The 24,331-nt window shown below is 40.4% G+C and overlaps 1 protein-coding gene across 4 annotated transcripts in view; it reads right to left on the bottom strand.

Annotated features, from left to right (window-relative positions):
• The window catches only part of BABAM2 (BRISC and BRCA1 A complex member 2), a 626,549-nt gene that overhangs the window by 45,752 nt on the left and 556,466 nt on the right, over positions 1-24,331 (bottom strand). For 3 of the 4 annotated variants that reach the window (XM_077152478.1, XM_077152476.1, XM_077152479.1), the window contains one exon: positions 193-346. The exons of the other annotated variant lie outside the window; for it this stretch is intronic. In XM_077152478.1, coding sequence (XP_077008593.1) covers positions 193-346 — 154 coding nt within the window. The remainder of the gene's footprint in view (positions 1-192; positions 347-24,331) is intronic. 4 annotated transcript variants of the gene reach the window in all.

Genomic DNA, 24,331 nt, shown 5'->3' with positions numbered 1-24,331 from the left:
TCTGTCATTATAGCATAAAAGGAGCCATAGATAATAAATAAAAAAAATGGACGTGACTGTGTTTCTATAAAACCTTATCAATACAAACAGGCACAGGGTAGGATTAGCCTGCAGGCAGTAGTTTGCTGACCCCTGGAATAGACAAAAAAAAAAAATTCCTTTTCTGTAGGAAATAACAATGGCTTCACTTACTTTGCCCTTTTGGCCATTTCGTTGCCATCCCATCTGGGGCTGTATGGATAATTCTTTTGGGCCTGGGAGTAAAGCTGTCCGCTGTTGGTAAAGTGATAGACGGACTGAAATGTGAGGGTTGGCTGGTCTCGAGGGAAAAACAAGGGCAGGTCAACTGCAAAAAAAAAAAAAAAAGAAAGGAAAAGAAAGTTAAGGCTTAAACGCACCTCAAGACACTTTTCTGGCTAAATTTGATATGTAGGTGCTGAGCAAATACTATGAAATGGTTATAGAAGCTTAGGGCTGACGAGCCCTCAGCCAGCTGAACTTACCTTATCCAATATTCCACCGCGGAGTTAGCTGTGTTAAGTGTCTATTATACCATACGCACTTCTAGAGTTGGACAGCCCTCATCTACAATTTGGTGGGAGAGGTAGGACTGAGGCTGACCTTGAAGAATGGATTTGGATAGGGGGTACAGGGGACAGGTGACAACCTTTCTATTTTATAGGATATGTTGACTGAACCACTAGAAAAAATAAAAAATGTTAACATTTGACTTCCAATCAAGAAATGAAGTCTGAGTATTACAAGGAGTTAACAGTAGAGAGATATATGGGGGAAAATGTACCTATTGCAAACTATGGACTATAGTTAACAGTAATATTTTAATATTCTTTCAGCAACAGTAACAAATGTACCACACCAATACTATGCATTAATAATGGGGGGGGGTTAAGGGGTATGGAGGATTTGGATTTCCTTTTTTATTCTTTTATGGAGTAATGAAAATATTGTAAAATTGATCATGGAGTTGTATGTACAACTATGTGATTGGACATTTCGAATAGTCTGAATGGTGTGTGAATATTTCTCACAAAATGGCATTAAAAAATGAGCTCTGATACCCAGTGATTTTCAATTTTTTCCCATTTGTATTACCACATAAAGATCACTAAATATGATACTTGCAACAGTAGTGGCAAGTTCTTAATGGTATACCATAAAGACTCATCAAGTACTACATGTAGATGCTGTTACAGTATAGACTAAACCTAATCCTTACTACTAATATGTATTATGTGCATTACCTTTTCACTTTGGGATTCTTTAATCCAATTTTTAACACTAAAATGGCTTAGTATTTTTGGGTGAGGCAAACCATCATTAAAGATACAGACTGTTTCAAGAACACATTCATAAGGTATATATGTGGGCTTGTGTGAACTTCTAGGACAAAGAACAGGCACATTCATTTATCCAGAATAATAAGAAAACTATGTGTAGATGTTTCTACCTTTATAGAGTAGTTTAAAAGGTACCCATAACTCCATGAAGCAGACATTCTTTTTTACCATCTCCATTTAACAAAGGAGCAAAACTGAGGCTTCAAGAGGTTTATTAACTTGCTCATGTCAGAGCTAGGCAGAGGCAGGGCTGGAATGCTAAGCTCCTTCTACTGTGCTGCAATGCCTCTTGTCCTTAAGGATACTGGTATAACCTGCTTCCAGCTCTCTCACTATGTCATTACTATAATTTAGTAAGGCCAAGTTTTCACGGTGAAGTGTGTACAAGGTTCATATTTTTGGCTGCATGAGACAAATGTATTAAAAAAATACATTTTTTAGATAGTTACACATTTACCACCCTTACCACCCCAGTCTGGGGTGACCACTTGTCCTGGGCTAGACCCTATAAACATCCAATATGCCTTCTTGAAGGAAAAAAACTAAATTTGCAGTAAACTTTAAAATAAATAAATAAATAAAAATAAAACCCCAAAAATCATTCATATGATTTTTGACCTCTTAGACATCTGTGTATATTTGACTTGTTGATAGCTGACTCGGTGCTGAGGGGGGTTTGTGTCTATAAATCACACTACAACCAAAGAAAAGTGGCAAAGTTTTGAATGTTCACTCTCCTGCCACATTTTCAAATTACTTCAATAAGGCAGTCTCAATACATGTCTATTTGTGCCAGAGCCAGATATTTAATACATGTAGAAACAATATAAAATATGAAAACAGACTAATTTAAATTACAAATAATTCAATTTAGAAACCCCTTTTTGAATCCTTTCATATATAAAGCATGATCTGGATCATTATCAGATCGGTCACTTGGAACAGATAATGCTTTCTAAAATTAAGCTTATATCTTTTTCCTGATTACTCATTTCATTTCCCCTGATAAATTTTTGAAAAAAAAGTGCTTATTTATTTATACTTTAATTTGACTTCAATTATGTTTATATTATGTACAAGTTACAAAATATAAAACAAGATTCAGATTAACCCCAGAGCAAACATCAATAGCACAAAAGTATTTAACTTATAGGTGTCCCTTTAAAAATGCAACAATTTTAAATAATAGAATTAAATGGAAATAATGTACAAATAGCAAGTAACAGTCACTCAATATCAAAAGCAATGCAGGTAATACCAGTCTACGGGATTCTAAGCCACTGGCTCTTTAGGCTTTAGAATGTATTATATTTTTTGTTCTTGTCATTTGTTGCATAGAAAATGAGCTGCTGGTATTAGTATTTTGATACTGTGCAAAATGCTCCCAGCTAGTTCTGAAATCACCCTCTCTGACTTCATAAATGCCCAATTAGCATCAGAAACAACTAAAATATATGAGTACCAATTTATTTACCTAGGCAATTGAGTAGTTCCAATTGAAAAAAAAAAAAACTATATGCTGATGTATACCAGGACCAAAGCTTTGATTACATGATTATTTCTCCCTGGAGATGTGCCTCACTAAGTGTAGTTGAAGCCAATGGTAAAATCGGAATCCCTTTTCTGTGCACACAGTGGCTGGAGCAGGAAGGGTCAGAGTACTTCATAAAATCGGTAATCCACTTATTCAATTCACATATGTGAAAATAAAAGGGAAAAGATACAAATACCTTGCTGAACTATCCCGTCTGTATCAGTCAGGAGATAATAAAAGGATGATCTCTTTAATGATGTTTATGCACAAGAATGAGTTAATAACTAAGATATTTATGAGGAATACTTCGCATTCCTCTTATAAGAATGATTTGAATGGTACAAAACATTAGGAACAGTTTTTGAAACACTGGGTTTTCTTATTCCCAAATGTTTCTATCACTAAGAGATTAACACATTAACTCAGAGGCTAACACATTACTTAGCCTCTAAGCAAAAGTTAAGTGACAACTTTTACTTAGAGGCTAACACGATTTTCTGATTAAACAAGGACGTTAACCCTTCAAACAGCTAACTTACTCTGAAGGAACCCCCTGGGCTTGAAGCAGTTTTGACTCATAGTTCCAGATATATCATAATTGCATATTTTAACCATTTGCTTTCTTAGACTCCAATTTGTCTACTGGCTCAGGTTTGTATTTCTGGAGCATTCATTCTGTTTGGTTCAATTACTCATCATCAGTAGTATTTTGACTTTGACAACTGTTTCCTATTTCCTTCTTCCTCTATACAGACTGAATGGTGGTCAGCTCTCTATCTGCAGATGGTCTCTACCTGTTAAGTAGAATCTGAAACAACCATTTTTGAAGCATTACTTTCTTCAAGAATTGTTGAAACAAGTCACAATCAAACACTTCCAATTCCGAACAACTTGAGCAGTTCCCAAGATTCAGTCCCAGGGCTCTGCTTCTCATCAAGGGCTTTCCAGGCAGGTGGCAGCCCTTCCCAGCCTCATGCTGGACAGTGGCTGCAGGGTTAGGTTCCCTTCGTCACAGTCTCAGACCTAGATGGGTTCTCCATGCCAAAACCATCCTGCAGCTTTGGGAAGGAGCTGAATGCACTGATAAACCTGATAGCCTTTCTCCAAACCATGCTGGGATTCAGGTGGTCAGATGCTGTTTTATCTTCCCTTATAAACAAGCTTAACTACTCCCATTGCTTATACTTTCACCATTAAGATTTCATTAAAGTGGTATCTAAAATTCATGTGACTCTTTAGAAACTCCTTATCCCAGATCCTCAATAATGGAAAAATGGCCCTGAAGAGCCAAAAGAAATGCTACATACTCAGAACATATCAGGCATAATTCAAATAAATTTGGTTATATGATTTTTCCAGGGGTAAAAATATATCCAGTTATGGCAAGATAAGCAAGTAGTGACAACTACCAATCTGGCACAAAGGAAGGAGAGAATAGAATAAATAAAAGCAGACTTAGGAGGCCAAAAGAATCCCCATTTGGGGCCATTGGGTGGTGGGGCAAAGGAGCGCCATGATCTCTCAGTCTATTGCCACACATCAAGTGGGGTTCACTCTCCAGCCTCGGTAATGGTGGGGAACACTGTTGGTGGCCTATCCAACAGCCATTCTCCATCCTTCACAAGAAATTATGGGCAGAGTCCTTGTCTACTCTAGAATCTGAAAATTCTGGATATTCAATCTCAACCCTGCCACTGGGATCCAAGGGGAAGTCTCTAGGGGTCTTTGAGACATATTTTCCTCTCTGATTAAAGACATATACAAGGAGAAGTTCCTAGTTTTGTTGGTGCCTTTGATTTTATCATGTAAGGTCTGGAGGCTTGGAGCTGTGGCACCCATTTTGTGATCATGAGGGGAAAGTCAAAGAATTACAAAGAAGGCAAGCCAGAGAGCCTGACATCACTGAGCTGCTAAAGTCATCATCTCTGGACTGCCTACCTCTGGATTCCTTATTGTGAGAAAACTACAAATCCTTACTGTTTAAACCTCTTTTAATCAGGTCTCCTCATACAGGCCGTCCACAGCATCCAGGGAAATGTTAATTTATTTCTTGTAGCTTCTGTACAGGAAGGCAGGATAATTGTATAATCTATTTCAGAAATATTTCCACCAAGCATGGTTAAAAAAACATTCAAGGCAAATAAATAGGAAAATTTTACTTTCCTGGAAAATTCAGTTATGTGGGATAGTCAAATCCTTGAAAATGCCAGACAAATGAGGGGTTAACCATAATTGATTCCCTGGGAGTCACATCATCAAATGTTTTCATCATTATTCACAAGTCAGCCATTATTTCATTTCTGCAAACATTCAAAACTACATATTTCTGTGCTTTTTCCCTGTGTAAAAGTAGGGAAGGTACTCCTGTATTCACTTCGTGGTGGTTATAGTTATGTTCCCATCTCCAGTCCCCTTAGACCTCTTCAGTTCCTCAAGCCCTCATTATGGGATAGCTTAAAGCCCTGTGGACTCGCTGTAAACTCACCGTGCAGTAACGATTCCATCTGAGGTTAATTCTTCCTTAGAGCAGTTTGAACACATCCAATTCCCAGGCAACCCCCATAGCGGGCATCCACCCAGCATAGAAGACCACCACTTATTCCTGACCGTCCCCAATCTTATGAACTACACACTAAATCTTCGAGAGGCATGTGTTTCACCACTAGAAAATTAAATACCACATATCCAAAATACTTGTCTGCAAGAAATATAAAGTTTTCCAATTTAGAAATATCTCTATTCATGGTATTAAAATCAAATAGTGTCTCCTTTTATCATCACTGCCTTTCATTTAAGTGACAGGGGAGACTAAATATTACCTAGACTTTACTAAACTAATACATCAGTATGCAGAAGGCTGTATCCATTTTTTTCACTACCCTTTATGTGATCTGATCATGGAAACAGGTAACCTTCAGGGTTTTAATTTAAGCAATCTGAGTCCTAAACATTCTTGAATTTTGCCGTAAATGTAAAAACTCCTAATATGGAACAAGAGAGGATGCTATGGTGGGAAAAGGTGAATCAGCCTTTGGAGTCAAATAAAACTGAACTCAAGTCCTGGCCCCATCATTTCCTACCCAGGTAATACATCTAGCCTCTTTGAGCCTTGATTTTCTCATCTGCAAACTAAGAAAAAGGAGCATTTAAGGACAATGCAAATTAAAATCTCAATAAGATTTCATTTCATACCCATTAGATTGACAGCAATTTAAGTGACAACCAAGTGTTGTCAGGGCTGTGGAACCCAGGGGATTATCATTCACTGATGAGAATGTAAACTGCTGTGACCTCTTGTTCGGTAAGAATGAAGATGCATATTCTATGACTCAGCCATTCCACTCAGAAATCACCATATGTGCACAAGAAGACATGTAGGAGAAGGCTTGCTGCTGTATTATGTCATATACTATGACAAAAACTGGAAATACCACAAATGTCCATCTATAGGAGACTGGGTAAATAAATTGTTAAAAAATTAATAGAACACCTCAGAGAAGTTTAAATGAATGAACAGAAACTTCACATACCAACAATGATGAACTTCAAAAGCATAATGTTGAATGGAAAGAGCAAGTTAGAGATGAGACAAACAATGTTCAATATATATTTATAAAGTTCAAAAACACGCAAACAAAATTGTATACTCTTTATGACTGTCCGTATTAATAAAAGTATAAAACATGCATAGAAATGAGAAATACCAAATTCTGGTATTTCTGTGGTAACCTCTGGCAGCAAGGCAGAGGGAGAGAGGTACAGGAATGGGTCCAGGAGGGGCACTCAGGGGCCTCCAACTGAATTGATACTGTGTTAATTTCTTTAAAAATAAACAACAAAAACCCTAGAAGCGATTACAGCAAAATGATAAGATTTGACTGAGGTGAATACATGGATATTTGCTTTATTTAGCATTTAAACTTCTGTAAGCTTTAAATATCTATAATTTCAGAAGGCTTTAAAAAATTGAGCATTGATATTCACAGCAGCAGAATACAATCAACATGATTCCATTTGTACAAAGTTCAAAATAGAAAAAAAATAAATGATGTTTTGAGCATTTATGTAGGTGATTAAGTATCAAGGGGACAGTTATTGTAAAATTCAGCACAGTGGTTACTTTTGGGAGGGGCACACACAGGGCTGCTAAGGTCCTGGCAACGTAAGTCTGTGGTGTGCTTGTTTTATTACTCTTTAAAGTACATGGGTATATTTTCTATGATCTTTGTGCTTCTTTTTCAAATAAATATTAATTTTAAAAAATGGGGCATTTATAAAACTAAGAGGGTCAGGAAAGTTGAATGGTCTTCATGAAGAAAATGCAATGCCAGTGTTGTAAAGACATAAAAAGCATGAAAGAAAAAGGTGCATAAAAACCAGAACATAGTGAATTAATATATTTCTAACAGGTACATGGGGCCTCATGAGAACACTATCAGGTTGGCACAATGAGCTGGTTGGGCAGGTGTCTGCTGTCTGTCTCTTCTTTTCCTCCAACATTTACTAACTGGAAGGTATTGTTTTGGAAGGAATGAAGGTGCCCATGCCCTTGAGCTCCTGTTGGAAAAGGAGACAGAAGGGTCAGTAAGGTACCCGAGTGCAGCTCATCCAGGTGCTGGCTGAGGCATGTACATGGTGTACGTGCAAAGGGATGGCGAATCTGCTTGGGGTTAGAGTTCTGTGGAGGAGGCAGACTTTGAGTTGATTATAGGAGGTTAAGAGGTGAACCAGAATTGGAGTCTGGGGAATATTCCATAGAGAGGGAGGAAGTCAATAAAGCATTTGATGCTGTGTAGAAATACTAATTTTCCATTTTTTATTTGGTTCTTTTGGTATCATATGTATTCGATTCAGAAAAGTCATAACCTGCCCTACTTTATCAATTTCACTTTCTTTCTTTCCCTACTTCCTGGACGTTTGTGCATGAGGGGTGACATGGTGTGATCCAAAGATAAAGGACACAGGTGCTGGCCTCAGGAAGCTCAGGAGCCAAGCTGTTCTACCTACTGAAGGGCTCTCCTTCCTTTCTGGGGTTTATTTGGGTTCACTCTCAGCAAGGCTCAGCTTGTTAGGAAAATGGTTCTGTCCTGGAACTCCGCCAGCTCCTGACTCAGGGGTTGCTCAGGTGTGGCCCTCACTAGGATGAATGGAGAATACCTGTGGCTGAGGCTGGGGCGAAGTGATGCCCTTCCTTGCCCTGAGTGCTTCTCAGTCTGCCTTCCCTTTGCTTCATCCATTCCCTCATTGCTCACAAGTGCAGTGAGCATATTCCACATACCAAGTGCTACCTTATAACTGAGGACCCACATTTCCTGGAGGTGGACTGTTGCTGCATGCTGGGCCTCCTGCCTTGCTATGCCACCTGGGTTCTGTGTTCTCTGGATATGTTTCCCACTTGGATTCTGGTCCCCTTGTTGCTCTGACATTCTCATTTCCTCAGGCTTGGCCCCTTGTTCAGTGCCTTCAACCTGCTATTGCTCCCAACTATGGGACACAGGCCAAGCCTATTTTCTTTCAGGAAGCCTTCCTCGCCTGCTTGGTATCTTGGCAATTTCTCCACTCCCTCTGCCCATACAGACCAACCAACGTTCTCCCAGCCGGATTACTAACAATTTAAGTGCACTTGTCTTGATTCTATATCCTCTGCCTGAGTGGCACAGGGCTGACACACAGTAGGCTGGCAATGTATATTTAGTGATTGACTACATAGATGATGAAATGGAGGAAATGCTTACTGAACTAGAAGCATAAAAAACAGAAAAGAGAACATGCTTTTATTAGATACAGAAATGAATCTAACAAGAGGATGCCATAAATAGCTAGCATTAGGTACTGTTTTAACATCTCTCTTTAAAATAATTTAGTCACAATAAATAAAACTCCTGGCCTGGGAGGATTAAAAAAGAAATCTGGCTACATTAAATATTTTGAATATAAGAGTAAAAGGATCCTTAAATAAATGAAAATGTACTCAAACACAAAATTCTTACCATTTAAAAACTGGGCAAACTCCCACTATGTAGGACATGTCATCCAGGGGTGAAAGTCTTTCTGGCGGCATGGGAGATGACTCCCAGGAATGAGAAGCTACTCTGGGGGGCAAACTTCAGTTAGACTTTGCTCCCTATCATAACTTGCCAAATTCTAACAAAAACCATTCCAGCCAATCCTAAAGAACATCTAGGGTAATACATAAGATTCTACAAAGGTTCCATGCATTAGGGTAACTTTCCAGAAACCTACAACCTCCACATGGGTCTCTGGACCAGTTTGGTCCTGAAATGTAGGGGGGCCAGCCTCTCCAGAAATCAGCTAGTTCCATCTTCCTATCCCTTATCATTGACAGCCCTTCCAACATGAATGTTAGAATGGGCATAGCCCAAAAAGCCCTAAAGAGTGGGAGAAAGATCAAAGGTGATGGTGGAGTTACAAAGGCAGGGTAGGGTTTAGCAGATGAGTATAATTGTTGAACCATTGTGCTGGTATTTCTTTGGGTCACCAGTATCTTAGAGAAGTTAGAAGTAAAAACCTAAACTTGCGGAATTGTAACCCGTACCAAACTCTGAAATATGTTCTACAGCTAATTGTTGCATTGTGTGTTGAAATTTACCGCTTTTTTGTATATATGTTATTTTTCACAAAAAAGAAAAAAAGCGATGATTAAAAAAAAGATATATATATAATCCTTCTAGCTTCCAATGTACTGGAGCAGCTAGAAGGAAAAATCTGAGATGATGATACAGTAGCCCATACCAAACTCTGAGATCTGTCCTACAACTACTATTGAAGAGTGGTTTGAAAACTATTGCTTTTTTCTTTCTTTGCTTTGCATATATGTTATATTACACAATTAAAAAAGTAAAAAACAAAAACTTGGCAAAGTCTATAAAGAGTCACAAGTTTTAAATTTAAAAAATGCATGGACATACTGAGTGGTACGGCAGATTTCCCGCCTGCCATGCCGGAAATCCGAGTTTGATTCCTCGTGCCTGTCCATGCAAAACAAAAACAAAAGCAAAGCAAAACAAAACAAAAATGCATGGGCAATGTTCCACATGTAAAAGATTAGAAGGAAAAGGACTGGTCAGTTTTGATTCCAGCCTTGAAACATTTGAACAAACCAGCAAGGCTTAAATTTGCAAATATTGTGATTATTTCAATGTAAAGGATGACTAACAGGACTTTATGAGGAAGAAGAAAATTCCTCAAGCTAATCTAGTATTTTTTTTATGAACTTTGTACGTTAGAGACAACAACAGCAACATATATCCAATTTGACAAACATTTCCCAAGCATCTACTACCCCAACTCTAGGTGGGGAGGCCAAGCTCTCAGGAAGGCCCTGCTCCTCCTTACAGGGCTTGCACAGGCTCACCCGGATTCCCAGGAAGGGAGACGAGGAGAAAACAGTAACGGAGGCATTAGCCACTGTGGGGCAAGGGGTGGGCAGATATATTCCATCTACAGGCTTCCACGGGGGCTTGCTACATGAGATGGCTTTGATCAGGGCCCTGAAAGATGACTGGCATTTTGGCAGCAATTGCAGTAGGAGGATCATGACTTGGGGGAGAGGGAGAAAGGTAAGGGAGCCCCAAGCACAGCGAGCACTGCGCAGTCACAGCAGTGGAGAGTGAGGAAGTGTGGATGTGGGGTGAACAGGGTGGGCGGAACGGAGGCTGGGGGATAGAAAGCTCGTACAAAGGGATTCCGGATAAAGATGTGGAATGATGGAGAGTTCTGAACACATAGCAAAGGAGTGTGAGCTCCTAAAATTTCTATGAGCAATTTTACCCTTGAACATTTCTAAGGAAATATTCCACACAGCCCATGCCAGTGGGTCAGATGTTTTTGATAATTTTAATAAGCCAGCACAGTATAAATCCATAATGAAGACTGCTTTGGAAAATATAATGAACAAATAAAAAAAGTTATTCATTATTAGAAGAGAGTAGTTCTTTACTTTTTGGTATGGAAATTGACATCTACAAAACATCTCTTAAGACTTGTGTGTCCTTTATATTCAAGGGAGGCTGTGAGTGGAAAGCATGATAATTTGCCATTAACGCTTAGATGAATCTTCCTTTTTCTCTCAAACCACTCTGACTTCCTGACAATCCACATAATAGGGCCTGAGGCTTGGGGTTGGGGGGAAGATGGGGGTAGGACACAGTTAAAGTCAAATATCAGGCAGTGCTTGGAAACAGCTGCCCCCAAGAGTGATTACAAGTTCCCTCACAGGACAGGTTAAAAGACCTGGTCACCGAGTCACTCCCTATGCAGAAACCTTCATTGCCTTATTTCAATTTATACATTATATCTTCTAAAGCATTCTCTGTTCTGGATTTATACTGTGCTGGGGGTATTTAACCAATCTAAAACTGAATAGATGTGTGGGATATTTTCCCTGGAACTGTTCGAGGGTAAGGTGCTCCATTTTTTGGTCACTTTAGGTTCAGTTCAGTCTGGTGGCTGGGACAGGCACCAGCTTACTTGGGGGGAAGCTGAGTATTCAGATTAAAAGAGCATTTGCTTTGGAGGTGGGTGACCTGGGTTCCAATTCACTTGGCAGTTGGATGATTTTGACAGATTAATTAAGCCTCTTCTCTCTAAGCCTCTTTTCTCATCCATAAAACTGAAATAACTCTAACCTTCAGGGTTGAAAATGAACCATGTAAAGCCTTTGTATATGCAGTACAGTGTCTGGCATACAGAAAGCGCTCAATAAATAAAGGTTGGAACTTAAAGGCAAGCAAGAACAGGATGGTACAGTGGAACGAATATGGTCTTTGGGAGTTTTCAGATCTGAGCTTGATTCCTACTCTGCTAGTTCTTACCTGAGATGACCTCAGGCAATTTACTGAAGTCTCTGAGCCCAGGTTTTCTCATCTTTAAAATGGGATAATACCTACCTTGCAAGAATGTTGGGTGGTTTACATGATATAATGAATATATGCAGAATACTTGGCATGTAGCAGGTATTCATAAATGGTACCTATTATTACTTACTTTTTTCTTAGAAGCAATTAAAAAATAAACAAACCCGGGTCTATATAATTTATTTTTCTAGCCTGGCATCCAACTGGGAAAATACAACCTATCAAAATACAACATATCAAAAGTAGCCATGTGTTCTTCCACTTACGCTTCCAATTTAGTTTTGTTTATCTTTTTAACCCAAGAATTCTTAGGAACTCTTCATTTTTAATTCTACAATCTTATTCTTTCAAATAAAAAAAATCATAACTCTAAAGAATCTAAGGTCAAGTGGAGTTCTGCCGCGAAAGACCAGAAAACATTTGAATAGAAAGCCTGCTTGATCAGACAGGCTTGCAACTGGGTTGCTACCTAAATCTGTGCTCCCCGAATTGCAATTCTAAGACCCCCAATAAACACCTTTATTGCCTTGCAAGAAAACAAAAACAAAATAGTTAGTCAGATGTTTTTGTGGGTGGGGGGAAGGGGGTTAGAGAATGCAATATTTTTCCCATCCTCATAGGGACTTTCTTTAAGGGAAAAGACTTTCTTTTTGAGGCTAAACTATCTGTTAGTGAGTGATTTTGTTCTTTGAAAAAAGAAGACAGGAGATATAATCAGCTTTTGTATAGTTAAAAATTGCACAGTTGGTATATGAATTATCCAGGTTTTTATTTAGTTTTTTGTTTTGTTGTTGCTTTTTGGCCAGCTTCTTGGTCATTATTTCTTCTCTGAGAATAGGTGGGGATGGGGAAAATGGAAATCAATTAATGTTATTCTTTGATAGCAAGTCCAATTAGAAATTTCATTTGACATAAAGGTATATGATTGCTGTCTAAATGATGTTTTAGAATTGTCATATTACTCTCACATTTAACGCAAAGAGAATAAACTATGTAAACAAAAGATGAGCACACTGACACAAGCCCTTGACTTAAATGGGTTGTTTGACTTGGTCATATGAAATGACAGGAATAAGGTTATTTTCAGTGAAAGTCCTGGATCTGTGTCATCCTAAGAAAACAACATTCACACCAGTAAACCATTCCTGAAGGCTGAGCTTTCCAGATAACCAAAGGCTTATTCTTGGAAGCCCCCAAACATTTTTGTTTTTTGTTTCTTCTGTTTGTGATGAAGTCTTTCTAAAACAGCCTTCACATTTACTTCTTCCCTATTCCTTTCTGAATGAGTGGGCCATAGAGTCATGATCTCATGGCCTGACGGGGCATGCCAGCCCTAAGTTAGTATTTGTACTCTGTAGTTTCACAGCTCCCTCCACCCTTACCTCAGCCCCCAAAGAATTAGGCTGCCCCTGAGAATTTTTACAGTGGTAGGTGCCTAGGGACCTAAGACCTTCTCTGAGGTTCTACAGACTTGGCAACTAGCTCACCAAGCTTATGGAAGGTAAAGTGTCAGGCTGGAGGGCTCACTATGAGAAAAACACATAGATTTTGTGACACCTCTCTTGTCTACTCTCCTCCTCTTAGCTGTGTTTTGAACAGGTGTGCATACAGGGCAGGGCTGAACTGCAGCTAGGTGATAAATTTACCTAGAAAATCCCCAGGTCTTATCTTAACAGAGGATATACTCATTAAACCACAACTGAGAAAGAGACCTTGGAAATCAACTATCTACTTTATAAATGAGGACACTGAGGTACAGAGTGATGAACTGCTTCAGTAGCCAGAGAACTCCAGGGACTGAACCCCAAGTTGAGTGAGTTATATTATGCCATACTACTTGTAATACAGCACATCTCCTTGCAGGAACAAAACAATTGTCACAAAAATAGATGCTTTAACAGTATGTCTCTGGGTTCTTCATTAACCCAAATCTAAAAAATCTCCTGCTATATGCAACAGGTAAGCCTGGTGGGTTTTTGTTCTGTTTATAATTCTAACAACTACAAAGAAAAAAAAATGCTTAAGCAAAAGGAAGAAAAATCAACATTTATAGAACATCTACAATGTGCTGGGTACTTTCTGCCAAGTGATTCTTGCTCCTTTTTATAAAGGAGTAAGCCTGTCCCTGGGGAAGTCAGAGAACTTGCTCAAAGCTGTGAAGAGGAGATGGGGTGAGGATTAGACTCTGGGGTAGGTCCATCTGACTGCAGAACCCATGCTCTTTTCACCACAAGTGTTACAAATGATATTTACAGCTTGTTTCTGACATTCTGGAAGGAGCTTCTACTCAGGTGCATCTTGGCTCTCCCACCATCTAAGCCAGGAGTTGCTACAAGCAAGCTAGTTCTCTGGCCACAGATGAAGAAAACTCAACAAAAGTCTGAGAGGTGGACATGCACAGCCATAACAACTGAGGAGGAATATGATGTGTTGTCTTTCAGATCAAGTTAAGCTCAAGGGTACAACGATCTCAGACTTTTAAGAATTTTCATTCTTGATGTTTCAATTTCCTTGTTTTCTTCCACTTGACTGGGAAAGCATTTTATGGTCACATCTATGGGTTTGAATGGTATTTGACACTGTTGTTCACTTCTGGTCTTCTCCCAAGGTTTCCGTAACACAATATGGATCTGCTACTCCCCTTTCACTGTTTTCATTTCTTCCGTCTGCATTCCCTAACCCCTAAAGCTCAGCTGAGGGACTTGTTTGCCCTGAGTTTTGGCCCTCAGCTCTCCTCCATTAGAAAGTCCCACCTACCAATACTGCCTGTTGACCTAAAAAATCCCCATATTCTTCCCTAACTGCTCACCTGCACTCACCATATAATATAATTTTACATATACTGTTTCATTTGGTCATCCATGTAACCTCTGACATGGGCATATTACCCCATTTATAGGCAAGAATACTGAAACTCAGAAACAGAGTGGCTTGTCTGAATTACAGTTATATGACAGAGTAGGACCTTGAAATCAAGTTTCCAGATTCCAGATCAGAATCCAATGGTTCTGATGCCATTTGGATGTTCTGTTATCAACCAGGGAAGAATCATACCACATGTCTGAAATAAAAAACACAGCTTGCTCCCTATTCACCTACATATCAGATTATAGATTCCCTTTGGTAATGTAAGGATTGAATTTTCTGCCAAGCACCTCTGAGTCACCTTTGACTCTTCATTTTGCTGTTTTCCATCTCTAAAATGGCACCCTGCTGAGAGCACACCAGTGCACAGCACAGTCCTCAAGGCACTGTCCTGCCAGAGGGGACTATTTGGGCAGGGGTCACACGTTTACATTCCCCAAGGATAAAACAAAAGTGGGAACATTTATTCTTTAACAGCAGCCTGTTTTATACAACTGGAAATATTTTTGGTTAAATCCAAGTACAACTGTTTAGGCCTCCAATGCCACCATTTTAGTTCAGCTCCAAGTACTTTTCAATTCACACTTGAAGTGCTTCAATAATCTTTCTTTCTGCCTCAAGAATTCCTTTTCTATCTATTCTACATGATGATTCCAGCTTAATTACCTTAATTCTACCCCTTGTTGTAACTTGTAGCGACTAACCAAGGTCTCCTGGACAAAAGTATAATTCTTGAAAGCTGGTAGAGCCAGCTCAAGGGAAGCTTATCTAGCCTTTCCCTCTGAACAGGGTGTGGCACAGCCCCTCAGGTTTAGGGTAGAAGATTAAGGTTTGAATATAGAAGTTAAAGTTCACATATACAGAGCACTTAAAGACAGATGAAAAGAAGCAGATTAGAAATAAAAAAAAAAAGAGAGTTCCAAAGAGCTTTAAATAAAGAAGCTTAAATGTGGTCACACCTCAGCAGAGCCTGATATGGACTCAGCAGTTAACCCTTTCTCAGTCAGACCACCTGATGCTCTTAGGAGCAGCTGTTGTCACCAGCCCCACCTTACTTATGACCCTTTACCAATACCTGCCAGAATGAAGGCTCTTTGTTTCTGTAGGCCAACTTGTTCATTTTAGATACATTATTCATTGGTTTTTGCGGAAAAACAGGTTTAGTTTTTGAATGTTCAACTTGCTAAGTCATCCATTCAATCTTAGTTCATAGATACATTAAAGTCAAATTTGCCTTAGCAAAGAAGTGCTAAGGCAGCACCACCATGGAACAGGAGGAAAGGCGCAGAAAACCTGGTCGAAAGGAAGGCTGTACCAATATGTACACACGCACACATGCACATTTCTATATGAATGCATACGTGTATGTATGTAATTGGTTAGGAGGAGGGCAGTTTGATACATGAACGAAAAGAGAAGAACTGCTTATCTGAAACTCAAAGAAGCTGACTGTAAACATTTTTGACCAGGAGATTCTTGACCAGTGAGAGTTAAAGCAAATTTTAGCATAGATTAGAATGATTTATGGGGTTTTAACTATTTAAGAATCAGTTATGATTAGGTTTGAGAGTAGGATCAAATGCATGGTCACAAATTAAATGAGAAAAGAGTTTGTGAGCTTGTACATGTATTTTCAAAGCCCTTGAGTTGCCCTGTCAGCACTAATCCCTGTGCCATGGAAGATTTTGAGATGAAGCAAAAATGAACTGTGTCCTGAAAGGCTCATCATCAGGGAGTCAGTAAACAGAATAATCAAAATCTAGAGTGAGAAGTATTAAATGAGGAGGATCCAATAAATGCTACTGGGGTTCAAAGGAAGAGAGACCAGTCATTGCTCAGGTTTTCTTTTCTCTTCCTTTGTTTCATAATGTGCCATTTTTATTTAGTGGATAATTAAAACAAATTGACACCTTGCTTTGTGGCTGCACATCACTGCTGTACTGCCCTGAGGTTTCTGACCCACTAAATCTCCAGCGAGGGATGGCCTCTCAAGCTGCCTACTCACCTGGTGGGGGCAGAGAAAACAAAGGGTAAAGGACAGCACAGGGGCTCTGAGACACTATCAGACAGGCCAGTTAGAGGCAGGCACCAGCTGAGTGTTGTGCTGTCTTCCACATTTTGCCCAGGAGGGGCTGAACTCTTATGATCAAGAAATATTGTGGTTGGACAGGCAGCGCTGGTCACTGGGATGAGAGGACCCCTAAACGGAGGAGTGACATGTGTCTGTAACAGGGCCTCACGCTGGAGTGGAAATGCTGGAATGCTGTGCACCTCAAGCTCTTCCAGGGGAAGGGCCAGATTTGTTTCTTTTAATTTCTGATCTGTCATGAGCTATAATTGGATAAAATAAAATAAAACTGAGTGACTAGAAAAAATGACTATGTGCTTGGATGTCATAGCAATGCCAACTTGTCATAGAAGTTTCTAAATGTTTACTGCCAAGTGCTGTAGGTATCTCTTCAAGAGTCAGGACACAGCACCCTCAGCGGGCCACACTTTGAGGAGTGCTGTGGGAAAGTCCCTGGCTGGGGGCCCCACGAGACGTGCCTGATGCACTGTGGGGCTAGGACACCTCCACAGTTTGCGGTAACAGCTCTGGTGACTATTATGAAACTTCCCCTCTCTTTAACACCCCAAATTCCATTCCTGACACCCTCATTCTCAAGAGATAATTCTGCTTTCAACTTGCTGGTGAAAATGCACACCCAAGGGAAAATGTCTCCATTTTCTGGATCTTCTTCCTCACACCTCTTAGGAATCAGTATCTGTCCATAGCCTTTCCTTCCGTCTCTCAGGAGCACAAATTCCCTCTTGTGCAAGATTTATCCTTGACTTGTGTTCCAGGTTCAATATAAGCTACAACTAGGATTTTGCTCTTTCAATTATCTCTTTCCCTTTCTTAAAAGGGGTTGGCTAGGTTTCTTAGCACTATCAATGACTTCAGCACCTCATTAATACCCTGGCTTCTACCTATTCTAATGTAAGAATGTTTCTTTTACTATATCCATCATTGAGGACAATGACCATTAACCACCAAGGCAAATGCTCTTCATTCTCACTTTACTGGTCACTCCTGCCTTCTTAAATCCTGTTCTTTCTTGCCTTCCTGGCTTCTCTCTCTCTCTCCTGGTTCTCTTTCCTGCTGCTTAGTTGTCTCCATACAGGAATCTTCTCCTGCCCACCATCAAATGTTGACCTTCCCCAGGGTTGTTTTCAGTCTTCTCATCTTACAGATTTGTCCTGAGGGAATTCCACCAGCCCCAGTGACTTAACTGCCACCTCTGCATGGACCACACACAAATTTGTATCAGTCAGGGCTGGTCTTCTAAGCTTTGATCTTATATTTTTGGCTACTTACTGAGTTTCTCCATCTGCTTATCATAAACATTTCATGCTTAATATGTTCAAACTCATAATCTTTCCCTCAATTCTGGTCCTTTCCTTATATTTGTACTATTTATTCAGCTATCCTAGTTAAGAATTACACAGTAATCTACAGTTCCTCCCTCTCCACCTTCTAAAGTTCTGCTGATTCTACCTCTTAAGTATTTCTAGAATCTCTCTCTCTTCTCCTTCTCTACTCCCACTGTTTTGATACCTCATATTCTCTCGCCAGAACTAGTTTCCCCAAGTGGTTTCCTTACCCTGGGCTTCTTCCCACTTGATTTCATCCTCCACTCTGCCAGTATCACTCTGTAGTTGAGATAGTGTCATGCCGCTGTTTAAAATTCCTCTAAGGCTCCCCATCAGTCATAGGATATATTGTGATCTTTTCACATACAAGGCTCTTCTAATCAAGCACATTTCTTTTATGCCTCATCTCTCATGGCTCGGTTGACTCATACAACCTAAAAATTCAGTCTTCTGAATTACTCTCAATCTTCAGAATGTACTACATCAGTCCATAAACATACTGCCTAGGCAGTTTCTATTCACACTAGCCAATTTCTATTCATACTAAGAGACCCGGCTCTAAGGGTATTTCTTTAAAATTCCTCAGAAAGCGGAGGCCACCTCTGCTTTGTAATCCATTGACACTTTTATACACCTGCATTAAAGCACTTTTCACAGTATCTGTGTTAGTGTGTGCACATCTGTCCCCAACCTGACTACAAACTCTTTGAGTGTCAACTCCCCATTTCTGTGACTGCAGGGCTTATCTGCAGTAGATGTCAAATGTTTGCTGGCTTGACTTAAAGATACAAGCTAGACTTTTCTCTCTGATTACAGAACCAAGCTTTCAACCTCTGCATGCCCTGACATTCTTAGTAAAAGTGTTAGAGACATAGCAGGTGAGAAACAGAACTGTTCTAGTTAGCTTTGGAAGTAAGCACGGGACAACAGAAATATTGAAAAGTGGTTGTCAGTGAGCAAGGGTGGGGCAGGGTGCTCTTGCTTTTCATTATGGCTTTCTGGGAGTATTAGTGTTTTTAACCATATTCATGATTCTCTGATTTTAAAAAACTTAATTGGTTATGAGTAACAGATTGTTATACCTTCAAAGTGCAAAGGAACATTTTCTGTATATTTGAGAGGGCAGTTTCTGCTCAAAGGGCTTAACTCTGAGCAGGCTGTACAATCAGTGTGTGTTAAAGTCAAAGGGAGGGGTTACCTGTGAGGCTGAACCTCCAGGTTAACTTGGCCAGCAGATCCCCACAACTGGGAGCAAAGTAGCAGCCTGGCAGAGCAAACAATCCATTTGCTTTGACAAGTCTGTTTACCTGTACAGATAATGCTTATCAATGAGTATACACACACGTATATGTGTTTGTGTGTATTGCTTTAAAAAAAACATAAGAAAATACTTTAAGAAAATATGATGGTATTTCTTCTAATCTCTGACATGGGTGGAGTGTGGAGGGGAGGTAGACTTTGAAAGCTATTTCTGCCAAATTATGAAAGCTACAGTTTTAGGTTAAAATTTACACATATATGTATATGTGTATACACACACATTTGGTTAAAGAAAGTGGGCTCTAAGGCCAAATATCTTCATGTGGAAAGGCTATAGCTGATATTTCTGAGGACATTCATGCACTTGAATCAGTAAAGGAAACATGAAGAAGATGGCATGGTAATGTGCAGCAGCGGACTGAACGGGCCTACGACCCAGTATGGATCACAAATAGATTCTTTCAAAGGCCAGAGATGAAGATAAATCACTCGTTGCTAAAAGCATCTGATGGCTGCATGGTAGGAAGGCATATTTTGCTTTGGTATGTTATTTCCTCATTGCTTAACTACAAAAGTGTATCAGAATTGAATCCTAGTGCTCTTCCTAAATGGGAGCTGAGTCACAGATACCTCGATGCCATGTCTGCAGACTAAAGTGGATGACTCACGTCTGTAAAATTCTAAGAGAAAGTACCAACCGACCCCTTTCTTAGTCATCTTTTGCATGGATGCTGGGTTCATGAGCTCTGTAAACTATAATGAGCGATCTAGCCTTTTACCATCTCTTTATTCTTTTCTAAACAGTACAAATTACATCTCTAAAAATAACTTCATCTGCACAAGTGAGTCACTTCGACCTAACAAGCTTTCACACGTTACCCATTTAAATTGTAATATTTATTTGTGAAGGTACAAATCTTGCTGTCATATTATGCACTCCTCCCCCACTTTTGGAGAGCAAAAATTTGTAGACTTGGGGAAGGGAAAAAGGTTCCATCAAATGTTTAAAAAATATATGGCTTACTCCTTCTGACCTCTGACATGGGCAGGAGAGTGGGTGGAGAATGAATGATTTGAAAGCTAATCTCAACAGTTTATCAGAACTAGAATTTGAATATTTCAGGCTAAGGATTAATCAAAGACTGCATTTTTCATCTAGGGAGAGATGCTCATTGGCTGTTGAAAAATAAATATCAGTAATTTTACTTAGTTAAAAATCCCAAACTGTAAATTTAAGACATTTTTGATAAATGACTCTGTCATGCTAATAAATGCATATATATTAAATATGAATCTTTGCTCTCCCAGTAGCTGTTTCCTTGCCACACCCTCAGTTCTCTAGACATACAATTGGGTTTTGGCATTCCACCGTTTTGCTGTGTGACTTTCCAGCCTTCAAACTGCCATTCTGGGCCTGGCATTGCCCATTCTTGCCAGCAGGTCTGCCCAGTTAGTCAGTGAGGACCCTGAATTCAACTGGTGGCAGGAGGTTACCTGCATGAAGCTTACACCTTCATCAGTTAGGCAACAAGACTGAAATATCAGAGCACGGTTCATTTATACCGCCTTCCACCAGAGAAGACTAGCAGGGATTATCCATAATGTTTAGCCAGGAGTGGAATTCTGACCCTTCTAGACCTAAAAAGTTTCCACTGCTGTTTCAGCTTCTCCTTTAAGAGATCAGCCTATTCAGCCTTATCCCGATGGCCATGTGAACAATCTCTCCAAGTGCACAGGGATGCCTTAGAATAGAAAGATAAAATCAATGGTCCATCTGAAAATTCCCCAGGAAATGGGTGGTAAAGCCCACAGCCTGGCTCTGGCCAGGACAGAGTCTGAGTCACCTAAATCCTTCCCAAGCCCCCTAGATCTCTTCTCTGCTTGACTTGTACCAAGCAGACCGCTGGAGTGGAGGTTGGGGGTTGGGGGGTGGTGGTGGTGCTCTTTGGAGCTACAGCCCGGCAGGCAGTCAGTCCCCTGCCTCTGCCCCGGAGCCCCAATGCCTCCTGCAGCATGCCTGGCGGCTCCTGCTAGGTCTCCACTCAGACCCCAGCCCTGCTAAGCCCTGTGTGCCCCAAGTTGGGCAATCAGTCCACTTCCATACCCTCCACTTGAAAGCTTTGCAAACTCTCTGGCTCACCTCAGGGACATGGTTTCCCTCTTTTTAGTTTCATCCCTACAAGTGTGAAGTTTCTTTATCTTTCTAGGTTTCACTTTTGTCATTTGCAAAGTGAGGATAACAACACTATCTACTATTCAGGGTTGTGACGATGAGAAGAGACCCGGTACATGAATGTGACTCACTCATAAACTTCCAGTGTGCTGTGACCTCATCTGCCAGGGGCTGGGGAGCCCTTGCTAAGCCGTGAACACTGTGCTAGGTATGGAAAATAACACAATTAATGAAAAAAATGGCACAGACATGGTCTTGGATTTTGGTGAGCAAATTAACCGGAATGATGACACAAATACACACAACAGTCAAAGAACTAGCCAAGATAATATGTTAAAATCTCAGAACTATGCTATTTGGATCAAGTGCTATAGGAGTGGGGAGTGATCAGGTTAGAGAAAAAACTAGAGACCGGTTTTAAGAAATGACGTGAGAGAGATACCGAGGTCCAGGAGAGACAGCAAAGAAGGACAACAAAGCAGCCGCAGCTGAGTGAGAGAAAGCCTGATGGCCAGAGTGACCGTATCTGCTCAAAGAAGAAATTGGAGGCTTCTCAACAGAAAAGAAACAAAATGAAACTGGCGTTTCTATGAGATTAACTTGCTGGCCAGACATACACAGGACAGGGGTGGGCAACAGACAAAGCAGCAGATCAGTGAAAGATTCTGGAGTGAGGTGACTGGATATATACCTGGGCAGGAGGCATGGGGGTGGAAAAAATAGGAATGAATAGCACCTTATATTTCTATAGCACATAATGGTTTCCAATTTGCTTTTTCGTTTGTTTTGTTTTGTTTTGGTGCATGGTCCGGGAATTAAACCTGGGTCTCCTGCGTGGAAGGTGAGCATTCTACCACTGAACTACTACCCGTGCACCCTCCAATTTGCTTTTATGTTACTAAATCTTCACAAAATCCTGTGAGGTGGGTGCAAGGGTAGTTCAGTGGTAGAATTCTTATCTGCTATGCAGGAGAAACAGGTTCAATTCCCAGCCCACGCACTTCCCAAAAAACCAACAAGCAAACAAAAAACCAACCAAACAAAAATTCAACAAATGGTGCTGCAATAACGGGATGCTCACATGGAAAAAGAATGAAATGTGACACTCCCCCCCCCCCCCAGGATATAATACAAAACAAACAAAAAATCCTGCAAGGTATACAGTATTCCTATCAATCCCACCTCATAGATGAGGCTATAGCTATTCAGAGCCACTATGTGGTGAAGCTCTGAACGCAGTCTGGCTTTTGAGACTCTGAGACTAGTGTTGTTTCTACTACATGTGTAGTTCTGAAGACGAGCTGTACATCAGACTCACCTCTGAAGCTGGTTTTGAAGTATACAGGTCAGCACCTCCCCATCCCCTGGCGATTCTGACAGAACAAGTAGGGAGGGGAGAGGCAGAGAGGGGCTCAGGCATCAGACCTTTCAAACGCTCAGTGGTGGTCAGGATGGAACTGCCACACTTCAGTGAATGACAGCACACAGTGTCTAAATGGATAATGGGGCTAAAAGGGAAGGAAACATTAAACATGGCTCCAAGGTTCTAAGGTTTTGAATTTTAGTTCATAGGAGTCTGGTACTGCCACTAAATTAAAGCTGTGTGGAGCAGCAGATGCTCAATCCAGGGAATCAGGGAAGAATTGTCTCCTAAATAGAGCTGCGGCCTCAGCTCCACGTGCCATGTTGGCTTTCATCTTTGAGCTTAGCCAGAGTAAAAAAGTTTTGTGGCATTCCAGAAGACTGGCCTGAGAACGGCGTGGCTGTGAAAATGACTTTCTGTGATCAGAGGGCTTTACAGCTCCCATTCTCAAGACAAGGGTGGGCCCTGTGAGCAAGGACTGGCCCCACTGGGCTCTCCTGGCCTCCTCATCGCTTGTGACTCCTCAGTCCACATGTCGTTTCAGCCCTGTAAGCACCTAGTTCAAATGGCGTCTTTGTGAAGCTTTCCCTGGCTTTCTCAGGCAGAGGGACCTGCTGCCCTCTCTGGTTTCCACAGAACTCTGTAAGCCCCTACCCCACTGAGAGCTTTCTTGGTCCCTCAGGCTTCCCTTCCGGACAGTGAGTAACTTGAAGACAGGCACTCGCTTGTATCAACTTGTATTTCTGACACAGGAGAGGCTCAATAACTATTTGCTGATGGACTGAATAAATCTCTGTCCACTTTTCCATCTTTTGGAGCAAACATAAACTATCAATTTGTTGTTCCAATTTATACTGAGGTCTGAATCCCTGAGTTGAGACAAGTCTGCTTTCTTCTTATCTTTGAACTCTTGCCTAAGCAAAGGTTATTATATGGGGTTCCATCACCCACTCTGCTACTTTTATTATATGAGGTTCTATCACCCACCCCACTACCCTCCCCAGAGCTACATATTTGAAAGCATTTTTGCCTTATTGACAATTTTCCCACAAGATATCCATATTATTAAACCAAGTTGACACAATTCTAAACCCAAAGTAAAAAACAGATATTCCATTTAGCTTGAACAATTTTATCATGGGTGAATGAATGATTTCTTTTAGGCTTTTTGAATTACAGTTCCTAACATAGACCCCCCTCCCCCATTGCTGTCCTTGTGAAGAATAAACTGGTTTAAATAATAGAATGAATCTCTTTTCTCTTCTTTGTCATACCACACCCCACCTTCAAAATGGAATCTTAAAATTACCTGCTCTTAGATGTTTTCTCAAAAGAATTCAGCAAATTCTCTACCTGTGCACGTAACTCTACCCTCCCTACCCTTCCCCTCTCAAAATGTACATCCACGGTGCCTGTACTCTATTTGTCTCTACACACATGCTAAATTATTGTTAATGCCCATCATGTATCTAGAACTCACCAAGTGAC

This window comes from Tamandua tetradactyla, chromosome 3 (assembly GCF_023851605.1).
Source record: "Tamandua tetradactyla isolate mTamTet1 chromosome 3, mTamTet1.pri, whole genome shotgun sequence".
Taxonomy (NCBI): domain Eukaryota; kingdom Metazoa; phylum Chordata; class Mammalia; order Pilosa; family Myrmecophagidae; genus Tamandua; species Tamandua tetradactyla.
This window is presented reverse-complemented; position numbering and strand designations above follow the sequence as displayed.